The 25792-nt window shown below is 38.0% G+C and overlaps 1 protein-coding gene across 2 annotated transcripts in view; it reads left to right on the top strand.

Moving 5' to 3' along the window:
• The window catches only part of CUL3 (cullin 3), a 75729-nt gene extending 54202 nt beyond the window's left edge, over positions 1-21527 (top strand). Inside the window, exons 5-16 of one of the 2 annotated variants that reach the window (XM_063442463.1) lie at positions 58-172; positions 1273-1501; positions 7695-7840; positions 10029-10205; positions 11403-11573; positions 14353-14460; positions 14604-14728; positions 15094-15190; positions 16890-17024; positions 17356-17542; positions 20309-20454; positions 21036-21527. In XM_063442463.1, coding sequence (XP_063298533.1) covers positions 58-172; positions 1273-1501; positions 7695-7840; positions 10029-10205; positions 11403-11573; positions 14353-14460; positions 14604-14728; positions 15094-15190; positions 16890-17024; positions 17356-17542; positions 20309-20454; positions 21036-21167 — 1768 coding nt within the window. In that variant the 3' untranslated portion in view covers positions 21168-21527. Of the gene's footprint in view, positions 1-57; positions 173-1272; positions 1502-7694; positions 7841-10028; positions 10206-11402; positions 11574-14352; positions 14461-14603; positions 14729-15093; positions 15191-16883; positions 17025-17355; positions 17543-20308; positions 20455-21035 lie in introns of both variants that reach the window. The other variant, XM_063442462.1, reaches the window with a different exon arrangement.
• The last annotated feature ends 4265 nt before the right edge of the window (positions 21528-25792 follow it).

Raw genomic sequence — 25792 nt, 5'->3', positions numbered from 1 at the left:
TTGTATTTATTTGATTCTATTCCCTTTGTTTGTGTTGTGTGACACTATGGATGACAGAGGTGCCATAAGAAATGCTTGCCAGATGCTAATGATTCTTGGCCTTGAAGGGAGGTCAGTCTATGAAGAAGATTTTGAAGCTCCGTTTTTGGAGATGTCTGCAGAATTCTTCCAGGTATTAAGATACGGTCATACTATTTTGTTTTATATTGAAAGTGTCATTTCACTAGTAGCGAAGTAATATAGTAGTATATGTTTTTGTTACAGGTAGATATAGTATAAAACAACTTTTTTAAATTATTTTTATTTATTTTTTTATCTATATACTAAATATTTTTTTAAAATATACTAGATCAGGGGTAGGCAACCTTTCAGCAGTATTGTACCAAAACAAGATCTTGTCCCCTGGTGTGCCATTCCTTTTTTTTTTTTTTTTTTTTTATAAATTGAGGTGTGTGTGTTGCCATATATTGATTGCGTTATTTATGGGTGCTACAGTTGCTTTGTAGCATTGTATTTGTGTGTATGTGGCTGTTCTATATGTTCATGAGTGGTTTGTGGTACAGCATTGTGTATCATACCTACGAATGTGGGCTGTGTATGGGGGCTGCTTGTAGAATTGTATGGATTATATGTCACATTGTGTGTTTGGTGATTTGTGTATGTGTTGGACTGTTTGTGTTATTGCATCTGAGAGGCTGGTTGTGAGGTTGTGTGTATGTATGTGGCTTGTCTGTGGTGTTGGTGTTTGTGGGGACTCTATGTGGGCTGTTTGTATTACTTGTATGAGGAGGAGGCTTCTTCTTCAGCTCTGTGTATATCTAGCAGTGTGGTTTGCTTCTCTGGGGTCCAGTGTGGACTGGGTAGGCCAGACCCAGGTCACGGACAGTAGATTTGATAGTTGCTGTGGATTGCTTTACTCCAGTGTGGATTTCATTTCACAAGTGCTGGGAGGATGTTTTCTGAGATAACCTCCTGTACATGCTGCAATGCGTAAGCTGAAGATTGCCCCTCACCACCTGCAATCACCGCTCCATTTACACTAGCCGATATATGAGATCGCACTGGGACTCTTCATAGACCAAAGTCTGTTTGGCTGTGGCAGCCTTGAGTGCCATGCATGGCACACATGCCATAGGTTGCTGACCCCTGTACTCGATCATGTGCTGCTTTTGGCTTATTCATTTCCATGGTATGTTTAAAGAAGTTCTTGTGGGTGCTGTTGCATTTCATGATTCTGTAAACTTAACCAAAGTTATCCTTTATTTCTCACAGATGGAAAGTCAGAAGTTTTTAGCTGAAAATAGTGCATCTGTGTATATAAAGAAAGTAGAGGCAAGAATAAATGAAGAAATAGAACGTGTGATGCACTGTTTAGACAAATCAACAGAAGAGCCCATTGTGAAAGTTGTGGAGCGGGAGCTCATATCCAAGCACATGAAGACTATAGTTGAGATGGAGAACTCTGGCTTAGTCCATATGCTGAAAAACGGAAAGACTGAAGGTAGAATCCACAACTTGGGAACTTTGTACAGCACGGTGTATGGAAGGCTGCTTACGTTTAATGTTTTAATGGGTTTCTATAGTGTTAGGAATGCAAATCTGTATTCCTAACACTATTGTGCCCTCTGGTCCCCCAGCATGTAAAGGGTTAAACCCTTTACTTACCCAATTCCAGCGCTGATGTCCCTCAGCACTCCGCCTCCTTCGATGCGCTCCAAGCCGCCGCTAGGACATTATATCCTCCACATAGAAAAGCATTCTCAATGCTTTCCTCTGGATGTCCTCATTCAGAGTGTGAGGACGTCCAGCATCATTTAGGGGACATAGTCTATTAGCATCCAGGAAGTGTCTCTAGTGGCTGATTGACAGCCACTAGAGGCAGTCTTAGTCATGCAACGTAATCATTGCAGTTTCTCTAAAACTGCAATGTTTTTACATTGCAGGACTAAGTGGGAAAGGGACACTGCACCCAAATGACTTCAATGAGCTCGAAGTTTTCTGATTGCCTATAGTGTCCATTTAAGGATCATGTACTTTCTGCTGTCCTCACAATCAGGTTCTTAAAGATTCTGCTTATTTAGCAATGGCAGCTCAAAAAAAACAAACAAATTTGCACATTAAAGAGTCACTGTCATGGCCGAATCCAGTTTTTTTTTTTTTTTTTTTTTTTTTTAAACCCCCATTCCCGACTCAACTACATCTAATTGCCCTAGTCTCCCCCTAAGCTCCCCATATTACCTATTTTTTATCTTTAATTTCTGCCCGGACCTAGGTTCTGGACGCTGCCATCTTTGTGTGGGTAGATAAAGTACCAGTTAAACACTTGGGCATTCGAACAGGAATTTCATCTATTTATTCATTCCTCAAAAGCGGCGGTTGGGGGCCCTGAATGAAAATTTGGCAACGGTTTGGGGCTAAATGTGAAAATACCCCTCCAGGTGACTAGGTGTCCACAAGCCCCCCACCCCAAATCCCCAATCAGAGTGCTTTGACAGGTAAGTCTCTATATTTACCTGTCACAGTACTCTGGTTTTGAATCCACCCAGAGTGTTCTGAGTAATTTTACACAGCGTGGGAAAGTTCTTTGGAATTTTACCATGCTGTGTAATTTGACTCATAACTCTGTGGCTGCTCACTGTTTAGTAGACCTGCCCCCACTCGCGATGTAGTAAGTAGAGGCAGATTAATTACGAATACCAAGTAATCTTGGTCTTTCAGCCTTTTGGTAGGTGGCTCCCTAATTCCCACGGGATCAGGGAGCTATCTACTAAGCGGTTGCAAAATGCAGCTGCGGTCAGATCGGAATTTCATTCATTCAAATGAAATTTCGAACCGAACAAAAGTCCAGAATTCGTCTGAAAACGTATAGACGAACTGTTATCATTCTTTTAGGGTGAAATTCTGTAGTTTTGCCAGCGTTTGAGAAGAGGCATCACAAGAACACTTAGGAAAGGTGAGAATTGTGGGGAAATTTCTCTGACCACAGGAAATGGAGCACACTTTGCTCCTCCGTTGGTCATAGATGGTCAGGTGTAGGAAACCTCCACAAGACAAAGTAAATCCCTACTTTGTCTTCTGTTTTAAAGAAAGCTAGTGCAGACAGGAAGAAATGAACAGAGAATGAGAGAGGAAGAGTAGAGGAAGTGATTGGGGAAAGGTAAGTTCGGCATGACAGTGCTGCTTTAATCTTTTTGAAACATGATCCTTAACCCCTTAAATCCGGAGGACGTAATATTACGCCCTGCAGGAACCGGCTCTAAACGCCGGCGGGCGTAATATTACGTCCTCGCTTTTATTGCCGCCCACGTGGCCGGCGGTATTCTCCCGCTGCAGATCGCGGTCGGGGGGATGCCTGGCCCCCCAGGCAACCCCCCCTGTGGCCGGTGACCGTGATCTGCAGTCTCTGATCGCAGTGACAGGCTGTCACTGCGACCAGTATTCAGCATGTGTCAGCCGATTTCAAATCGGCTGACACATGCGGCCGGCGGCTTTCCCCTTCTGCAGATCGCGGTCGGGGGACTTACCTGGCCCCCCAGGCAGTCCCCCTGGGGTCAGTGACCGCGATCTGCTAAGTCTGAGATCGCAGTGACAGGCTGTCACTGCGATCTCAGAGCGCTCTGATCGCAGTGACAGCCTGTCACTGCGATCAGTGTTACATGTGTCAGCCTATTGGCTGACACATGTAACTGGCACAGTGATCCCCCTGCAGATTGGAAGGGGGGAGTGCTTGTACCACCCAGGCACTCCCCCCTGTGGCCAATTACCCAATCTGCAGGAGGTGATCACAGTGACAGGCAGTCACTGTGATCACTGATCCTGTGTGTCAGCCAGTGATGTGAAATCACTGGCTGACACTGTCATTGCCCCCTGTCCTGTGAAAAAAAAAAAATATTAGTTAAAAAAAGAAATAAAAAAAATTACAGTTACAAATAAAATATACTTAGATCATATATATTATATATATATATGATCTAAGTATATATATATATATACACACACACACATACACGACGTGTATTTAAATATTAATATATATTATCAAATTACATGTAGACTGATACTGATTAAATATATATAATTATTGTGATATATATATATATTTATATATAATATAAAAAAATATATATGTAAATACGTAAAAAAATAACATTAAAAAAATATTTAAAAATAAATAATTAAAAAATATATAGATGTTATTTCGTTCTAACTGTATTGTGATATTAATATATATATTTACCGTATATACTCGAGTATAAGCCGAGTTTTTCAGCACATTTTTTGTGCTGAAAAACCCCAACTCGGCTTATACTCGAGTCAGTGTCTGTATTATGGCAATTTGCATTGCCATAATACAGACTGGGGGGAGAGGGGGGCTGCAGAGAGATGTTACTTACCTTTCCTGCAGCTCCTGTCAGCTCTCTCCTTCTCCGCTGGTCCGTTCAGCTCTTCTGTCAGCTCACAGTGTAAATCTCGCGAGATTTACACTGGGAGCTGACCGAGGTGCTGAACGGACTGGCGGAGGAGGAGAGAGCTGACAGGAGCTGCAGGAAAGGTAAGTAACATCTCTCTGCAGCCCCCACAGCCCCCTCCTACACAGTTCCCATCCACTGGACCACCAGGGAAGGAGAGCCCCCCTCCCTGGCCAGCTAGCAAGCAGGGAGGGGGGACGAAAAAATGTGTATATATATTAATAATAATAAAAAAAATAAAAATAAAAAAATAATAAAATAAAAAATAATAATAAAATAAAAAATAATAATAATAAAAAAATTTAATGAAACAAAAAAATATTAAAATAATAATTACAAAATAAAAATGCCCACCCCCCACCAAGGCTCTGCATCACACTCTGCATTACACACACACATACACACACTGCATTCATACACACACACTGCATTCATGCACACACACTGCACTCATACACACAGCATTCTCATACACACACACTGCACTCATACACACAGCATTCTCATACACACACACTGCACTCATACACACAGCATTCATACACACACAGCATTCATACACACACACAGCATTCATACATACACACTGCATTCATACACACACACTGCATTCATACACACACACTGCATTCATACACACACACTGCACTCATACACACACTGCACTCATACACAGCATTCTCATACACACACACACTGCACTCATACACACAGCATTCTCATACACACACACTGCATTCATATATACACACTGCATTCATATACACACTGCACTCATATACACACTGCACTCATATACACACTGTACTCATACACACACTGGACTCATACACACACTGCATTCTCATACACACACTGCATTCTCATACACACACACACTGCATTCTCATACACACACTGCATTCATTATATACACACACTGTAAATAAATATTCAATTAATATAATTTTTTAAGGATCTAATTTTATTTTGAAATTTACCAGCAGCTGCTGCATTTCCCACCCTAGTCTTATACTCGAGTCAATAAGTTTTCCCAGTTTTTTGGGGTAAAATTAGGGGCCTCGGCTTATATTCGGATCGGCTTATACTCGAGTATATACGGTATATCAAAATACACGTAGAACAAAATAATATATATCATAATATATATATCTATATACATAAATATATACGTATATATCACTATATATATATATATATATATATATATATATATATACCTATATATAAATAAAAATATTTTAAAAAAATTATATATATATAATGTATATACATATATTAATTCTACACATATATTTATGTAATAATTTTACATAATTAGGTATCCTAATTAATTACAATTAGCGGGACCTGCCTGACAACCCATGCCGAAAGTATAGGGAATTTAATTTGCTAGCACTATATTTAACCCTATAACTTTCCAAGACACCATAAAACCTATACATGGGGGGTACTGTTTTACTCGGGAGACTTTGCTGAACACAGATATTAGTGTTTCAAAACAGTAAAATGTATTACAACGATGATATCACCAGTAAAAGTGACGTTTTCTGCATTTTTCACGCACAAAAAGCACTTACACGGACGATATTATTGCTGCAATACTTTTTACTGTTTTGAAATACAAATATTTGTGTTGAGCGAAGTCTCCCGAGTACAACAGTACCCCACATGTACAGGTTTTATGGTGTTTTCAAAAGTTACAGTGTCAAATATAAGGCTTGTTTCATTTTTTTCACATTAAAATTCGCCAGATTGCTTACGTTGCCTTTGTGACCCTATGGTAGCCCAAGAATGAAAATTACCCCTATGATGGCATACCATTTGCAATAGTAGACAACCCAAGGTATTGCAAATGGGGTTTGTCCAGACTTTTTTAGTAGCCACTTAGTCACAAACACTGGCCAAAATTGGCGTTTTTTGCATTTTTCACACACAAACAAATACTAACGCTAACTTTGGCCAGTGTTTGTGACCAAATGGCTACTAAAAAAGACTGGACATACCCCATTTGCAATACCTTGGGTTGTCTACTATTGCAAATGGTATGCCATTATGGGTGTAAATTTAATTCCTGGGCTACTATACAGTCTCAAAGGCAACGTAACCAATCTGGCGAATTTCAATTTCAAATGTAATGTGCTATATTTGACCCTGTAACTTCCCAAAACACCATAAAACCTGTACATAGGGGGTACTGTTTTACACGTGAGACATTGCTGAATACAAATGTGTATTGTATTGCAGTAAAAGCAAACAGTATTTTGACATCCACAGTTAAAATGTCACATAGAACTAAAAAAAATTAAAAAATTCTTTTTTTCTCCCATTTTTATTTTTTATATTAAATTATGTTCAATACCTAAATATTTGATGTTAAATGAAAGCCCTGTTTCCCCTGAATAAAATGATATATAATAAGGGGGGGTGCATTTAATATGAAAGGTGAATTACGGTTGGACAGACATATAGCGCAAATGCCAGGTTTTGTTTACGTTTTGTTCTGTTCACAACTTGTACATTTGGCTGCGGTGTTAAGGGGTTAAAGATCCTGATTGTTATGATGACATTGACAATTACTGTTTCTTAAGGGATTAAAAATGCCGCCTGTTATATTCATTACAAATGTAACTTCCATAACTATGTAAAGGAAACATTGAGGATGTGGTAGTAAGCACTGAATTATAACTTTTTGATTTTCTTTAACCCCTTAAGGACACGTGACATGTCATGATTCCCTTTTATTCCAGAAGTTTGGTCCTAAAGGGGTTTAAACTACTTATAGTGGGAGGGGAGGGGGGCTGCTCTTAAGGATTGATTGCTCCAACAAAAAGCAATTTAGGTACATTCAGTAGTTCTACAGGTTGTCACTGAAACCCACCCAACACTTCCACACCTTGGGAATTTGAGATGACAAATGTTAGCAGTTATTCCATTTAATAAATATTCTTCTACACCCTGTTGTTCAACCGCCCCATTACTTCTTACTCTTAGTAAATAAAGAGAGTTCCAGATCTTTATACGAGCAATGAAATACAAATTACCGTATATACTCGAGTATAAGCCGAGTTTTTTAGCACATTTTTTGTTGCCACGGGTATATGGCAGTTTCTTTTGGAAGGGATAAAAGGGTTGACTAGATTCTTACATGTATGTTTTATAAGTCACATTCTTTAAGACTTTTATTTGTATTCATTTTTTTCAATTCTATGTTTGTCTTCACAGATCTGGCTTGCATGTACAAGTTGTTTAGCAGAGTTCCAAATGGTTTGAAGACTATGTGTGAGTGTATGAGTTTGTATCTTAGAGAACAAGGCAAAGCTCTCGTTTCTGAAGAGGGAGAAGGGAAGAACCCAGTCGATTATATTCAGGTATTTATAAGAATATATCATTTCAGATTACTCTTATTTTTAATATATATAATAAAGCAACATTTTTTGGAATTTTGTAAAACAATGTCTAAAGTCTCGTGAGTGTTCTCTACTGTTCTCTACTTTCTTGAATATATATTCTATATCTATATCTATATCTATATTCAAGAAAGTAGAGAACACTCACGAGACTTTAGACATTGTTTTACAAAATTCCAAAAAATTTTGCTTTATTTGCAAGAAGTGATCGTCGACGTTTCAGTCTAAAGACTTTTATCAAGTCTTGATAAGTCTTTAGAGACTGAAACGTCGTCTATCACTTCTTGCAAATAAAGCAACAATGTTTGGAATCTTGGAAAACAATGTCTAAAGTCTTGTGAGTGCTCTCTACTTTTTTGAATATATTTAACGGTTTGGAGATTTTTCACCTGAGATATGAAAGACTGGGAACATTGAGTGCTTGGATATATATATATATAATAAAAAAAAATAAAGCTCTTAATTTATAAAAATATATCAGACCAGATGATACTCCAGGGTCTAGTCTGTCACAATTACTTAACCATCATCTTCTATTTAAGGCCTGCAGTGATCATGAATGGCTGAATTTAATCATCCAATCCCAATCTTCAATGGGAGTAATTGGATATAAAATTAAGCCATTATGATAATATAATAGTATTTTTTTTTTTTATTCTTATGTCTGCTGCTCTCAAGAAATTAGGAACCCGTACAATTCCACTTAGTTGTATGCCATGTGCATGCATTGCAAAGTCTTGCATAGGTTAGGCCAGGTGTAGTGGGTGTATAAATGCAGAGAAGATGTGATAAATAGGATGTAGCTATGCAAGTGCTGGTCATTGTTCTTGAAGTGTTTCCCACAGTACGTCTAGAACAGGACAGAATCTTCCTGTGCTTGTAGAATGTTTACTTTCATAAAGGGTTTATTCCACCTGCTTGCATGTTCTTAGCCTTTCATATTAACATTTCACAGCTTTCCAGAGGTAATGAGCTAATGGTTACATAAACGCAAAAACTGAAGTTACATTCCTGTGCCTTTTATTCCAGAAGTAACCAGGTTTATTTCACTACTTTGTAATCAGCAGACCAGCTCTCCTTCCATGTATATTTAAGGATATCATTGATTCTGGTTGATGTGCGTAGGCTGAGTGATTTTCCCAAGACTGTTCTAGAAGTGTGTATGGTAATTGCTGAAGAACTGCAAGGTTCAGAGATATAGGAATTGTATTTGTCTATATCTTAAGATCGGTCAAATTATATATTAACTTCAAACATGCTGTGTAGGTATATCATCATGGTAAATTTGAAGTAGTGGAGCTTTACAATTTAATTAGGATATTTATTGGTGCTTTTTAAAAGGTGGGGAAACTGTTTTAAGTGAACCTAGCATTCAGACATAAATGACAGATTCTGATTTTTCTGTATGTTGGCCATATTACTAGAATATCTGTTTGTCCCCTTTCTGATTTTATGCATTGAGCATGCACTCCCACCCCCCTTCCTTAGTAGATTTTATGCGGATAGCATATGTAAAGAAAACTGTGTATACCATTCCTGTGCTACTTGGGATGTGTTCAATTATTTGTTTGTTTATTCATTGCAAGAGCTTATGTAACAAACATCAAATAGGTGAAAATCTTTTAATTTTATTATCCAATCCTGTGTGGCAAAGTGAATGTTATTTTTTTTTTAATGTAAACAAATTGCAAAATATGCAAAGATTCCAAAAGGTGACAGTCGTTATAAATCTTGTAAAGATCAGTTGGGTACTGCTTAGCTTGCAGGAGCTTGGGTAGCAGGAGAAGGTTTTTTTTTTTTTTTTTTTTAACCTGGACCTGTCCCTTGAAGACACTGCCATCTTCTTCTGCAAAGTCCTTAAGCTCCTGGTAGTTTATCTGCCAGGAGCCGATGGCCATGCTCTCAAGTATAGCACTGATGTAAATGGAGGATCCTGCAAGAGTGTCCGGCTGAGTGTGTTTGTAAGCGGTAGCTCTGCCTTTCTTTGTCAAGCATAGGGAAATACATAGGGCAAAGCCGCTTCAAGTAGACGTCCAGTGATTTTCATTGTGTCTGTGTGTGTATATGTTTATACCTTTTTGTTATGCGAGTTATTTTTATCTGTATTAGAATGCTTATATTTGACTTTCACTATTTACTCAATCCCAAGGGACTGCTCGATCTGAAAAGCCGCTTTGACCGTTTTCTCCAAGAATCCTTCAACAATGACCGTCTTTTTAAGCAAACCATTGCTGGCGATTTTGAGTATTTCCTAAATCTAAATTCCAGGTCTCCCGAGTACCTTTCCCTATTTATCGATGACAAGCTTAAAAAGGGAGTCAAAGGAGTAAGTATTACAGCCAGGGTCAGGTTTAGGTACCATCTGAATCTTTTATTTTTCTTTAAAGGAGCAACTGTGAAATGCTAAAGTTTTACCTTAAAATATTGTGTTCTCTGTGGGTTTGATGATGTATAGTGCAGAGCCGCCATAATTTTAAAGGGGTTACGCTAGTTGCAAGTAGTGGTACATTGAGTGCCCCTTACCAGTACATCAGACAGAAGCAGCAAGACCCAATTTGCCTATGTTTATTTTACTTTTGCTTGCATAACTTACAGCCTTTCAAATTAACATAGTTCTTAGTTTTATACAGTTTTCTAGATATATTTAACAGAATCTACATTCCTACACCTTTCATTAGTTCAGAAGTATCCTTTTGTGTTTATTTCACCACTTAGCCATCTTCAAATGAGCTCTGTGCGTGTAGACTGAAGTCCCCAGTTGTGGCTGGCACACGAAGGCTGAGCAGATTTGTTAACTTATTTTGCCGGGACTGTAAAATACATGTAAATAGTAATTGATGTGGAACCATAAATGTTAAAGGTTAGAATATCATTTATCTGGCATATATGAACAGCTAAGAAAATTATTTATTAATGTTAAATCTAGCATTTTTAAAATGTCTTCAAGGAGGATTGCAGATAATTTTGATTGACAACTGCAAGAGACTTAAGCTCTGCCCATTGTTAAGTTTTGTCAAACTGCTACAGGAAAAGTGGTCTCTTCTTTTTTTTTTTCTTTGTATTTTATGAAATTTATAGCTCTTGGGAATAAAAAAAAAAATACTATAAGTGGGATTAAGGGATAGGGATCTAGATAGAAGCAGAAGTTAGAAAGTTCATTTTTGGTGACAGAGATATTTTAATTAAGCAGTTCTGTCTTCTAGGTAGCCCAACCGCTTTCCAGGCTTATAACTGAACCAGGTTAAACCAATTGTTTAGACCTTATACCAAATGTCTAGCAAGTAAAGTGTGCAAAGGAACTATAGCGCATTATTTTCAAAACTGTGTATTGACAATCAAATCCTGCAAGTTGAGCCAAAATAGAGAAGACGCATATATTCTAACTATGTCGCTCTCCTCCTTTTATCAAACGTGTAATTTGGTTTTCTTGTATTCACAACTACCATTCAGTGAATTCTTTAATCTACAGGGCAGCACGGTTTTCTGTTGTAAATTTCATGGTTTTTTTTGTTTTTTTTTTAAGTTGACGGAACAAGAGGTAGAGTCTATTCTGGATAAGGCAATGGTCCTTTTCAGATTCATGCAAGAAAAAGATGTTTTTGAACGATATTACAAGCAACATTTGGCTAGAAGGCTGCTCACAAATAAAAGTGTCTCTGATGACTCTGAAAAAAATATGATCTCAAAGTTGAAGGTAAGATCCGAATAAACCATTTTCATAAAATGCTTACTTTTTTATTCCAGTGTCAAAAATATATTTTATTCGTGATTTAGGATCGGATCCTCTTTTTGACTGCTAACTACATGTAAAAGATGAATAATCGGCAAATATATCATACCTTTTATTCATTCTTGTGTCTCAGGCATTATATGATTTGGTCATACAGCAGCATTTAAGGTCATAAAACCAATGGGAGGTTGAAAACGTGTATTCTCTTCTGGATGTGTTCTCATTAACTGACTTAAGAAAGCTGTGCTGCCTTTCGAAGAGAATTTAAAAAAAAAAAAAATTTGCGGCAAGTGTATGTATGGTCCATTAATAAACTTTTTTAGGGCTATTTTATATACACTGTGATTGTGAAACATACCAAGTCAAAACTATATTTTGACTCTGCAGTATGTGCTGTAATTTCAAAATCCATACTTCTAGATTCTTATTTAAAGGGACACTATAGTCACCAGAACCACTACAGCTTAATGTAATGGTTCTGGTTTCTATATAGCATGTCCCTGCAGGCTTTTCATTGCTGCCTGTTAACTCCTCTAGTGGCAGTCACTCAGGCTGCCACTAGAGTTCCTTCTTATCTCTTTGCTGCACTGTGTGCAAAACGTATGTTCAGTGTTGGGAAAGCATTGGATTGGCTAAGATCATAAAGATTGATCTCAGCCATGAAGGTTAGGCCTGCCGAGGTGAGACCGGTGTGGTGGTGGAGGAAAGCATAAGTTTAAAATACTTTTTACCCATGTAGAGGGGGCCAGTCACCGAAAAATCTATTCCAGGATTACTGTGTTAGAAATACATGTTTGTGTTTATAACATTATGTAGTGTTCCTTTAATTTATTCTTCAGTGTAGATGATTGTGGAGATAAATTGGATTATGTTTCTGCAGAATAACAATGTTTTCACTTGCAAGGTACATAGCACCGAGACCACTTCACTGAGCTTAAGTGTTCTGGGTGCCCATAGTTCCTGTAATAAAATGAGGCCAGGGTTTTGATGTAAATGTGTACGTTAAGGAATGTGGAATAAAATAAATAAATAAATAAATAAAGTCATGTAACCCAACCGAAATATTTGGGCCAATGCATCTCTCCCTCTGTCCTTTTTTCAATTTATATTATATTAGCTTTGTATAGAAATTATAAAACTTTTAAATTTTCTGGGATTTGCATAAGAAAAACAGGGCATTACATTGGATACTGGTATGGGTACTTGCGCCAAGTGGTATATCGTGGTGTGAAACATATAGGGAAACCAGCATGGTGTTTGCCATTATGCACAGTGAAGATCATCCATAGAGCTCCAGTGAGTCCCCAGTGGTGGTACGGTCAGACCACTGGGAAAGTCTGTACGGGTTAAAGAATTCAGATTTGGGCTCTGGTAGGAACTCTTGATCGCTGGGGTGGAGGATACCCTGCGAATTGAGGTTGCACTTGGTCCCCCTGCTGTGTTTCAGTCTGCTACCTCCTGGTCCGACATCTGTCGGCTGCTCTGTGGTTTGCGCTGTTGGTGACGGTTGTGCTCCCTCCGACAGCCTGAGTGTGCGGAGGAATGTGTGTCATCAGTAGAGGTGAGTGTATGTGATGTGTCTCCACTCGAGACCAGCAAAGATCCCTCTGCTCCTCATCGGTATTTTATGGAGTTGTCTCGTAATCTCTTGACGATGGGGGCCAGCCTCATCTTCTCCGCAAGGATGGAGAAGGGAAGATCTCGGTATAGCGTGATCCGATGGTCATCCAGGGTTACAGTGCCCAACTCTCTGGAACAATTTAAGATGGCAGTTTTTGCCGTTTTCTCTTGTGACCGCTATTGCGTCTCTTGGTGCTGCCGCAGTGGCAGATTTCCGCACGGGGAACACAGAGGTTATGCATGGCGGTACAGAGCTCTCTAAGGCCCATTGAGGCTACCACCCTCAGCACAAATGTCACCTTCACCCACAGTCTCGGGCACCCCTCTGAATCTAATGTTTTGGCCGTGTTTCCAGAGACACCACTGTTTTTGTCAATAGTTGTACCTAATCTGTGAGGCTTTCCAGTTGGCTTTTGGTCTCACATATTTGCTGGTCTCTGGAGGCCTCCTTCTCCTTCTTATGCAAAGTGCCAATTTCGGCCTGGGTCTTAAAGCCTGACTTCCAGACCTGTCGCAGATCAACGAGCAGCCTCTTTTTATATATCCCCTTTGTGGAAGGTAAGGAGTCATCCTCTGACTCAGAAGAATTGCATGCTTCACCTGGACAGGGAGAGTTAAAAGATTTCTCCTCCTCATTGGATTCTTCTGAGATCTCCGGGGTGCTCTGAGCCTTGGGTGCCCTTTTGGAATGTGGTGTCGGTGCAGGCCCCCCCAAAGAGCCTGATGTCGGGAAGCTTGACCATCTCTGGGTGTCGCTTGTGCTAGCGCCCCATATTGTCCTCTGTGGGGTGCTTCTTGACAGTGGTCTCTGGGTTATTTTTGGCCAAATTGCCTCTGGTGTGTGGGGTCGGAACGGAGCCCCACAGAATGTGTCTTGTCGGTTTCACGGTCGGCCATGCCCCCATATCTGTAGAATTTTAAGTGATCAAATGCCATTTTTATATCTGCAGTTTCGAAATTGGCATTTAAGTTTTATTTGTTTGTTGAAAATACTTCATGTAATTATGGAAAATCATAGAAAATATTAGTTTGGGGAATCCGTTTATGTGTGTCTTATTAAAGTATGTGGAAATTGGTGCAGGTTTCATGTTGGTGATTTTTTTTTTTTTTTTTTTTTTTGCAGACAGAGTGTGGGTGTCAGTTCACATCAAAGCTGGAAGGAATGTTCAGAGATATGAGCATCTCAAACACCACTATGGATGAATTCAGGCAACATTTACAAACTACAGGGGTGAGCTTTATTTCAATGTTTGGACTTTTGCTTCATGCAATTGTGACTGAAGTTTAAAGTGCTAACTCCTTAAATTGTCATGTTCCTCTTGCAAACTCTTTGCAGCTTGTCACTCATACCTGTTTCTCTGACTTGCATTCCAGGTGTCTTTAGGCGGAGTTGATCTCACAGTCAGAGTTCTTACCACTGGCTATTGGCCTACACAATCAGCCACACCAAAGTGCAATATCCCACCAGCTCCCAGACATGCTTTTGAAATATTTAGAAGGTAAAATCTTGATTGTGTTTTTTTTCATTTTATTTTATTTTATTTTTTATTTTTTTTATAAATAGACGTGTGTTTACCTTGGTTTTAATTTTTAGTTGAGTTGCATGATCCAAACTTTCTTCTTTTAAAAAAAAAAACAAAACTCTGTTTTTGTTTTGTCATGGCTCCAGTTGCCAATATTATGACATCCAACAGATGGACACGAAAGATAAATTAATAAATAAAGGGTAAAATGGGAACTATATAACATATATGTGGATTACATCTCCTGTGGACACTTTAACTTCAGAGCATACAAATACACCTAATTGCAAATTATCCAGAAGTGAATTATTAAAAAATTTTAATGTATTTTTTTTCTCCAGGTTTTATCTTGCTAAACACAGTGGTCGACAGCTCACATTGCAGCATCATATGGGCTCTGCAGATCTTAATGCCACATTTTATGGACCTGTAAAAAAAGTAAATATGTGCTACATGTTCTTTTGATTAGTCTTTAATCATTATTAGTTCAGTTGAGGGGAATACAGAATGTTTCTCGTGAGACTGGCTGTCTGTTATTGTTCAAATCTAACAATGTAAAATAAACGCAAGGTTCATAAAACAATAAAAGGTTGTGTGCTATGTTAAAGGACCACTATAGTCACCCAAACCACTTCAGCTCAACGAAGTGGTCTGGGTGCCAGGTCTCCCAGGTTTTAACCCTGCAGCTGTAAACATATGTTTACATTGCAGGGTTAATCCAGATTCTAGTGGCTGTCTTCCTGACAGCCGCTAGAGGCGCTTCCGCAACACTCAATGCGTAAATCGCACTGAGCACGCCGAACGTCCATAGGAAAGCATTGAGTAATGCTTTCCTATGGTCGGTTTTTATGCGCGCGCGGCTCTGGCTGCGCATTCAGCTCCAGTCGGAGGGGGAGGAGAGGTCACCAGCGCCTAGGGAGCCTGGCGCTGCACCTTTCAGCCCATTGGGTTGGGGGACCTAAGGACTATATAGTGCCAGGAAAGCAAGTTTATTTTCCTGGCACTTTAGTGGTTCTTTAACACAAATATCACTCTAAATGCAGCAAACATTTTTTATTTTTATTTTTACAATCTTTATTTAAAGTGTTTTTTGACAATAAAATGAAATGGTAACCGGACAGGAGGCCTACTTCAGCCATAATAGTACAATAGTATTCCTACTCACAAATCACACCAGTAGTGAGCATAGATGTAGTAAGCAAACCTTTTTCTGTACCATTCAATATGCATAAACAATATATAAATCAAAAATATATAAAGAAATGCTGTTGATATAATTATTAATTAGTAGTATGGTGACCAGTTGTTCAAGTACCCTATGCATCTTTCGCCCCACCTCCTCAATGGGAAGTCAATTATCAGGATCATATTTTCTTCTTCTGCAAATACTAATGACGTTATACTGGAGCCTCCCAATCTGTCCCTTTTTCTTAGAGTGGAAATCCATGCTTGAAGAGCAAAAACCCAAGCAGTAACATAATTAGAACCTCTCTTTGGCATTCAAATTTAAATGTGTGAATGTAGGAAATCTTTCCAATGCATCTACCAAACCTAACTTATGTTCACAGTAAATTTAATATCGACATTTGTTTACAAACTGTAAATGATTTTGCAGTTACTTTTTTTTTTCTTGGGTATGCTACCAATATATATATATACTGGATATATTCAGATATATTTAGCAAAACATTGGGAAAACAGCCATTTTTCATGATAGTCTGTATTGAAGCTTTTATTCTCTTCAAAGAAAGTGAGCATATCTTATGCACTATTTATTTACTGATTTCTTCTGCTATCATTTGTTGTATATTTACATAGTAGGATGAAAATGACTCCAGTCCATCAGGTTCAGCCTTTCAGAAATCCATATTACTGCAGTTTTTTTTGTTTTGGTTGGTTTTTGGTTACATTTTTTTCGCAAATTAAGGGTGGAAATACTTTTTCTCCTTTGATTAGGCAACTGTTATCCCATATATTACTATTGCATCCTTGAATCTTCTGGTTGTATCAATTATAGTGGTTTATGTAAAAAATAAAAAAGTTTCATTTGGGAGCTATGGCCCATGTTGAACCACAGCTTTGAAAAAATGTGCAACAAGTTCAGGTTATATTTTACTCTTACATCTTGTTGTACCAGGAGGATGGCTCGGAAGTTGGTGTTGGAGGAGCTCAGGTCACTGGCTCGAACACACGGAAACACATCTTGCAAGTGTCAACCTTCCAGATGACGATATTAATGCTCTTCAACAACAGAGAAAAATATACTTTTGAGGTATGGTGGGTCAGGTCATTTTTGATGTCCCTCCATAATTGTGATTTTGAAAGCATACTTTTTTAAAGATGAGCACTGACTAAATCTGTGTGTATTTAAAAATCGGGGCTTGTGTTTGTGTGTTTTACTGTAGAATTGGATCATTAACATTTTGGTTTTCCTCTTCTTTTAACTGCTGTGAATTTAAGGTTTCATAAACTTGCTAGCTATGATGGGAAATCTCTAGGCTGTAACTCTTTCTATTCTAGCATTGTGTGTCTATCTCCAGGGGAAATTAAATAAATAAATGTGCTGCGAAGTAAAATTCGTTATAATTTTGATTTGTCTGCAGGAAATACAACAAGAGACAGACATACCAGAACGAGAACTTGTGAGAGCTTTGCAGTCTCTGGCCTGTGGTAAACCCACTCAGCGGGTTCTCACAAAGGAGCCCAAGTCAAAAGAAATAGAGAGCGGTCACATGTTCACAGTCAATGATCAGTTCACTTCCAAATTACACAGAGTTAAGATTCAGACAGGTATGTAATGACAGAATATCCTAATACTTTCTTGACCATCTCAGTCTGGTGTTTTTTTTTTTAAATTCTTTATTTTGGGTGTGCACAGAATAAACAGGTAGCCGGTATGCGCCACAACAGCGACATCCAGTAAAGATGATAAACATTGATAGTACAGGTCATGGCTTACGAAAACAAGCACAATTTTATAGTTTTTATAGGATTACAATAGTTTAGATTTACGTTTAGCATTCAATATGTCAACATATAGCACATGCCATGTGGAAGTAGGTAGAGGAGGGACAAAGGGTGAGAAACATGGCTCGTGCAGAGAACGTACATACAATAGTATTCAAACTGTTGGCAGTCTAGTGAAAAACCTCGCTTGTTCGCCTATGCAGTAAGGGGATGGGAATTCACACATCTTCTTTAACCCCTTAAGGACCAAACTTCTGAAATAAAAGGGAATCATGACATGTCACACATGTCATGTGTCCTTAAGGGGTTAAACTTTACTAGTCTAGGGCACTATATTGTAAGGGTAAACGCATACAGAACAAGTGGGAGCTTCCAATGGATAGCAGCTGTAGGCTAAACACCCCGTGTCATGCATTGCTGCATTCCCTTACTGTAAACTAGGGAATGCTGATGATTGATCGGGGCCCCATTAACAAGAAAGGTGGTTGCCTTCTGCTGAAGTTTGTCCGCTATTCATGACTTTAGCGGAGTAATTAGACCATGCAACTCTATGGGATGTAAAATACTAAGTACTTTAACATTATTTTAACGCAATGTAAACCTGCAGACAGTTCCGTAGTATAGTGTAGCTGGTTGTAGGTAATGTAATCACCAGCTGTCTAGTTTTACTCAATTTAAATGTAAGTAATATATAAGGTTAATGACAGTAGCATACCATTTTACAATCAATTAGCGTTTTATGTCAACTCTGAACTAAACAAGAGGAGGAGAGCTGCGTGTAACTTCTATTAATTCAGACAATCTCCTACCCTAATATAAAGTGAGACTCTACTTTGAGCCCGATTGGGTAAATGAATAAGTATAGCTCGTGAAGCCTAACTGCTAAGTAACATGTTATTAGGAGGACCTCAAAGTAAGGTAAATTAAGATGAATAACAATAGAAAAGTAACATAAAAGTATGGCGCTCGCTTAACATTGGACTAGGTTATGCTTAATTGAACTTAGTATGCAATTTACCGCCTGTGATGGTGTGTAGAGGTATACAGTGACTTGTAGCCATCATACAAGCAACAACTAATAAGATCAAAACCAATATATACATAAGAAAAAAGAAAAAGAGAGAAGAAAAAAGGGGTTGTAGTCACAGTCCGATAGCCACCCTGTTAGGGGGTATGCGTTTCCAAACTGTGAGTCTGGTAGTTAGAGGGTGTCTTCAGGGAGGATGTGGGCCTCTTGATCGGTGCGGGGATCTCAGTCTGTTTTAAGCTTTCCTTATGTGGGATACAAATATTCTATGAAGCGACCCAACTTGTATCTTGCATAATATATCTAAAAATATAACATACAATATACAAATATAATAATCTCCAGCCTCTGTGCTGGTCCAGCTCACACACAGTGTTTCAAAAAAGAGAGCACTCACTGGTCTTGTGTAAGTAAATACAATTTAGCCTTTTTTTTTTTAGTAAACTTAATTAAAATATTAATATTTCATTCCATAAGGACTTTTCTCAAGACACTGTTCACCATGATTTCATAGTAGAACATCTCACCATGAAAATGAGGGTGACGCCACCCCAGAACAAAGTGAAAAGAAATTGGATGTCAAACACAGATGTAATAACTCAAATACAAATTCAGTTGGTGGGCACTCGTAACATTGTGAATTGTATAACCCAGATATAATAGCCTCAATCCCCTAAATTCAAGGAATAATGGTATAGAGAATTTTTACACCTATGGAAACCAGAACAAAATCTAAAATGGAGGATTTAACTTTTTCAGCTTTTCTATCCCTGCCAGTGTTATTTTACACATATAGGGGTTGTCATAACACTCTGATTAATCAAACCATTTTGCAATTGGATCAAATAATCAGTTTTTCACCGAGACTATTGGATGACCGCGAGTGTGTGTGGCGTTCTTATGAATTTTCAGTAGTGTGTAGAGTACTAGACATAGGAAATTATTTCATTGTTCTGAAACGTACCCAGCCTCCATTGCCGACTTTAAAAGACTTTGCCTTTTTGCTCATGTCTGTGAAGTTGGACCATGAGGTAACAAAGTTGGTGTCCGCTTTCTCATCCCTTAGCTAATTTAAAATTTGCACCCTGTAGTAGGGTTAACCTATTCTAAGGACGAATGCGGTTTAGTTACAGTATGATCATACATTGTAGAAGTCTGCCACAACGCCAATGTCCACTAACCCACTCCATAAGATTTAGATATACATGCCCGGTGCTTGTACTCTCAGGACTGTTAAATCAAATAAAACTTGGCTTTTAATGAGCTTGTAAAAAAAAAAAATCAACATTTCAGTCTGTTAAACACAGACTTTCATCAGGACTCAGATAAAGATTTTTATTCTTAAGTGCATTAATATCATGTTTATCATTAATATATTAAGAATAGTCTTTTTACAGAACTGACTCAGAAATATGAATGTTTCATCATTTATTGAAATCAGTGCTATTCGCAGCTGATATTAGTCATTATATACATAATAAGGTCATTAAAAGTGATGAAATGTAATTATTCCATAATTGTATTGCCATTTTGCTTATTTGGGTTACATGGTCATTTTGCAGTGGCTGCCAAACAAGGAGAATCTGACCCTGAGCGAAAAGAGACCCGACAGAAAGTGGATGATGACCGAAAGCATGAAATAGAAGCTGCCATTGTTCGGATTATGAAGTCTAGAAAGAAAATGCAGCACAACGTACTAGTAGCAGAGGTAATGGACTTGCATTAACCTCAACTTGAATGACTTTGACAAATGTTTTAAATTCAAATGCTTGTTTTAGTCTCTGGATCAACTGAGAGAAGAAAATGTGTCCATTTATAATGTGCATTATATGTTGGACATATACACTCCTTTCATGTTCAATGTCTGCTAGCCTACACAGAAGTCCTTATGCAAAGTATTTTTAATCACAAAAGTTAATGTAGAATATATTAAAATCCATCTTTTCTTGAAGCCAACCAGTATGCACCCAATACAATCTTTAGGTTTTGTATTTTTTTTTAGTACAGTGGCACCCTAGATGTTTGAGAGACAAGCTTCCTCCCCATGATTAGAAGATCTTGGAGGAAATAATTGGCTTTTTCTATTATATTCTTTTTAATTCTGTTCTCAAATTAGTTTAAAAAAAAAAAAAAAACTTGTCCAATATACCTTCGACAGTTGAATTTTACTTTATTTATTTACCGTAGTTTTATTACAATATAACATTATTATAATTGTAGTTGTTTTGTTGTGGCAATGGCATTTATAACAGTGGTTTAAAATGATTTGTCTTTGTTTTGTTATTTTAGGTAACACAGCAGCTGAAAGCCCGATTCCTTCCAAGTCCAGTTGTTATTAAAAAGCGTATTGAAGGACTTATTGAGCGAGAATATTTAGCGAGAACACCTGAAGATCGCAAAGTATACACCTATGTAGCATAGAAATTGCGTCCTGCTAATTGATTTATTCTTGGACTTCATACCCCTTCGCATGAACTGGGAAGTTCTTTTAAATCATTATGCGTTTGCGAACGCCATCTCCTACTAAATTACAGTACGTGTTCTAGAACGTGCACAACAAGCCTACAAGAAATTTCAACATTGGTATTGCTTGGGGCCTTTCAACCATTACTTTTGTAGATATCATTTACACAGTTCTTATGGGGGAATTGTTAACATGCAGGTTTTTTTTCTCCTCTCTCAATACTGTACTGAAAGAACAAACACCAAAAAAATAAAAAATTTAGAAAAATGTCAAGTCAATAAAATTGTTGGGATTTTACTCCCTACTCCCAAATTTTAGTGATGGTGTACGTCTATTTATGTAGATATGATAGAGATTTATTTTATTTGAGAAAACATTTTTTTGTGGGGGGGTGGGGCGGGAAAGTACCCCCTTTTTTTTTTTTTTTTTTTTTTTTTTAATAAATATTGCTTATCTTGCGGCAATTAAAGATTTAAAACTACAGTATCATCCATACTATGCCAGATTGGTCTACCATTGTTTGGGATTCTTGCAGAAATGGTTCAGTAAGTGACTTGTTACGAAGAAAGAATACAGTTCAATGATGCATTGTATCTTGCTGTGGCTGTCATGCTTATAATGGACCTGCCAGTGTTAAAGGGTATAGTTTGATAGTAAATATAATTACAGACTTCAGTTTGTTAAACAAATAAATCCAACCAATTCAGAAGGAAGAGAACGTCTCCACACTCCTCCTGGGACCTGCTAAAGTGGGTGTGTTCCATAATCTGTTAAAACTTTGCTGTGTTAGTTTTACTCCCAGATACTACTACACAGATATCACAGATATCTGATCTCTGTTATTAAGACTGATATTTTTTTATTTTTCCCAAACACACAAATGTTAAATCGAATTGTGTTTTTCCAACTTGGTCCACAAATTTGTTTTTGCCATTGTTTTAAGCTACTAGCATTGCTGCATGTATTGCTGATCCAGTTGAGTCTTTAAAAAGTTGGCAAATATGTGTCCCTCAGAGACCTAAATTATCTTGGTTTTAAATCCCTAATTAAACAAAATATTATGATTGATAAGCCAGTTGTGCAGAGAAAAAAGTCATGATCAACCCTGTAATATTAAATGTTTATGGTTAAAGGACCACTCTAGTGCCAGGAAAACATACTCGTTTTCCTGGCACTAGAGTGCCCTGAGGGTGCCCCCACCCTCAGGGACCCACTCCCGCCGGGCTCTGGGGGGAGGAAGGGGTTAAACTTACCTCTTTCTCCAGCGCCGGGCGGGGAGCTCTACTCCTCCTCCTCTTCTTCCTCGCGACGTCATCGGCTGAATGCGCATGCGCGGCAGGAGCCGCGCTCGCATTCAGCCGGTCGCATAGGAAAGCATTCATAATGCTTTCCTATGGACGCTTGCGTGCTCTCACTGTGATTTTCACTGTGAGAAGCACGCAAGCGCCTCTAGCGGCTGTCGGTGAGACAGCCACTAGAGGCTCTGGAGGCTGGCTTAACCCTCAGAATAAACATAGCAGTTTCTCTGAAACTGCTATGTTTATAAAAAAAGGGTAAAAGCTAGCTGGACCTGGCACCCAGACCACTTCATTAAGCTGAAGTGGTCTGGGTGCCTAGAGTGGTCCTTTAACCACATCAGTGCTGTGAAATACAGTGCTTCCCTCATGATGCCAGCCTGTCTTTTCGGTTTAGTTACCAAATTGAGGTGAATTTAGGGAATATACTTATAGTGGATCAGTCATACTTTGGGGGTCTTTACATATTTGGCATCCCTGAGGGTAACTTCTCAGATCAGGGTATGGTGGCCGTGGGGTGCAGTGGAAAAGTAGGTTTACTTGCCTGAAGCAATCCCTAATGACCACCATTTTCTTCCTGCAAACCTTTCTTGGCTCCTGGCAACTCATCTGCCAAGAGCTGCATCTTTGAGCATGCGCAAGATCACAACACTGAGGTCTGTGTAGGATGCCTTGAGGCTGCGGAAGCCTCAATATGTAATGTCTCACAATGAATGAGACAATGCCTGGATCCCACTCTGTCGTATGGGCAAGCCTTAGGTTGACAAAAGGCAAAGTAGTCTTTACTTTGTCTTATGGTATCTTTGTATTGTGTTGGACTTTAATTAAAATTACAACATGGTCAGCATAAGTATTTTGCAAAGATTATGCTGTTATGAAATACTAAAGTGACAGAGCCAAGCCGCTTTTATAAAGTCATATTTTCCTACTTTTGCTTTTTTTTTTTTCTCTCTGCCTCCCTCCCTCCCCCCTTCCTTTCCATCATGTGATCCAGGTTTTTGTTTGTTCCATCATTTGGTACTATGGTATAACCATACTTTTTTTTTTTTTTTTAATCTGCAGTCATGCATGTTGATCTCTTACGTGAAATAAAAAGTAATATATGTATATAAAAATATATTTTTCTTTCCCTTTTTATATTTAAGTGAAAATCCTAATTTTAACTAGCGTACTCATTAATTGCAATTTTCTTTCAGATTAAAGTTTAATGTACAATACTATACCAGTTTACTGTTAAATAGGCATATTACCTCAACAAGGGTCTTAGGAAGATTTGTCAGCAGACCATTAATGCCAATGAAGTTCAATTTCTCGGGAGATTGTCCTCTAAAAGTTTGGGAGAGGCAAAAAGTCATTTTATTTCTGTTAGCATTTTGTAAATATCTTCCTTGTTAATATATGTGTGGACTTCCCTGTATGCTTATGCATTTATGCTGAACAATTGCAATAAATAAGATCTTTTATCTTCCATGTTTACATAATGTTGGAACATATTCAAGTACAGATTTATTTCACTAGATATGTACTTTAGTGTAATCTGTTCTTGCATAACCAAGGTATACTGGTATTTTGTTTTCACTGTGGTGCCCAGTCTTGGTTCTCCAGCTGTTGTTGGACTATAGTTCCCATAATTTTCTACAAAGTAGCAGATAGCGAAATGCAGTCAAACAATAGGTGGAAGCTAGGGTTGGGTTTCCATGTTTGACAGAGTAAATATCGGTCACTGAATTTTGTAACTTTTTTTTTTTTTTTTTTAAACTCTCAATAATGAAAATTAAATGCTGAAAAGGATTTGTATTCATCACCTCCCCTCAAACAAGACTACAATGCAAGTCATCTTTAGCAGACAATTGGTCTACTCCATATTGTTAGTTATTCATGAAGCACAATTATACATTTACAGTACATCACAAAGTTTTTGCTTCCTGTTGGGTGGTGGTTGAGCTACTATTGTCTTGCAAATTAATTCTATTCTCCAAAGAAAACTTCTCAAATCAGTACCACTGCATGGGAATATTAACTGAAAGCCGCACCCATCATAGCATTTAAATGAATTTTTCCTCTCGAAAGCTTGTTCTTCCTCTTTTATGGTCCTAAACACTGAAACGCAAACAAATGCATGCTAAAATTTGTATAATACAGAGGACATTTCATCTGCTTTCCCTTCTAGTAGTCTGATTTGCTCTTCAGTGATAACCATGGGTTCTTCGAACAGTTTTGTCTTGGTGATCCTCTAACGTCCCCATGGTCTTTCTTTCAGCATTGACAAATATGTGAAGTACAAAATCATGTAAACAATTTGTGCTTTATGCAACTGTTGTGCACTGTAAGTGAATAGAATTAATGCCAAATATAGAATTCAGGTATAAGTTATTGGACCCAGTGGTCATCAATTGGCAGAATGTGGCTTTTTTTTAGCTGAACATACATCTATTGTTCAGAACGCGGATTGTAATTACTTCTGTTCTAGTCTCTCTTTGGAAAATGTTTTGTCATTAATAATGTTACTTTTCTCATTTAAATCCAGCTACCTTTATTTTGTCATGGATCAGGTTTTTATATAGCCTTAAAAAATTGGAAAAATAAACGTGATAATAAAGTTACACTATGTGAACTGTGAACAGATTTTAAGTTTATTTTTCACTAGAAACTTACTAATTTCTCACTTTAATTTAATTTAAGTCGGTTTCAATTTCAAAGTCATGTACTTAAATGAGTCCTCCAGACACCATAACAAATTCATGTTGTAGTTTCCCATCTTATCCGTGTAAATTATTTGGTTTAACAATTAAAATGTGTCCCCAGGCACAAGTCTGCAGCTCTCATTTTCTGCTCTTGTCTAATGTGGACGTTTTAGAGTGAGCAGGGAGGGCTTGGATTAGAGTGTCAGCCAATGCCCTGAGTGACTCACTGGCTGCCAATCTGTGATAAAGCATAAATAAGTATATTTTATGGCAATGGGCTGAAATTGTCAGCCGAGTCTCGAATGCTTCCACATTAGCCCAGAGGAGGAGAGGGAGACACTAATACCTGGGAGCATATGATAATGGTTAAGAGAACATATAGGCACCATGCCACCTCAATCTTGTGTTTTGTTTTGTTTTTCCGTACCTATATCAATTACAAGTTTGGTTTAATAGGAGTTGGATATCACTGGCTTATAGAAGACTATTTTCTTGTAGATTTCACAGGAAGCCGTATGACCCATTTATTTGTTATAGTGAGAAAGGAGAGTATGATGTTGGAAGTGTTCTGCTTACAAAGAAGTTACTATTGACCGGGCGTTA

Source organism: Pelobates fuscus, chromosome 2, assembly GCF_036172605.1.
Source record: "Pelobates fuscus isolate aPelFus1 chromosome 2, aPelFus1.pri, whole genome shotgun sequence".
Classification (NCBI taxonomy): Eukaryota; Metazoa; Chordata; class Amphibia; order Anura; family Pelobatidae; genus Pelobates; species Pelobates fuscus.
This window is presented reverse-complemented; position numbering and strand designations above follow the sequence as displayed.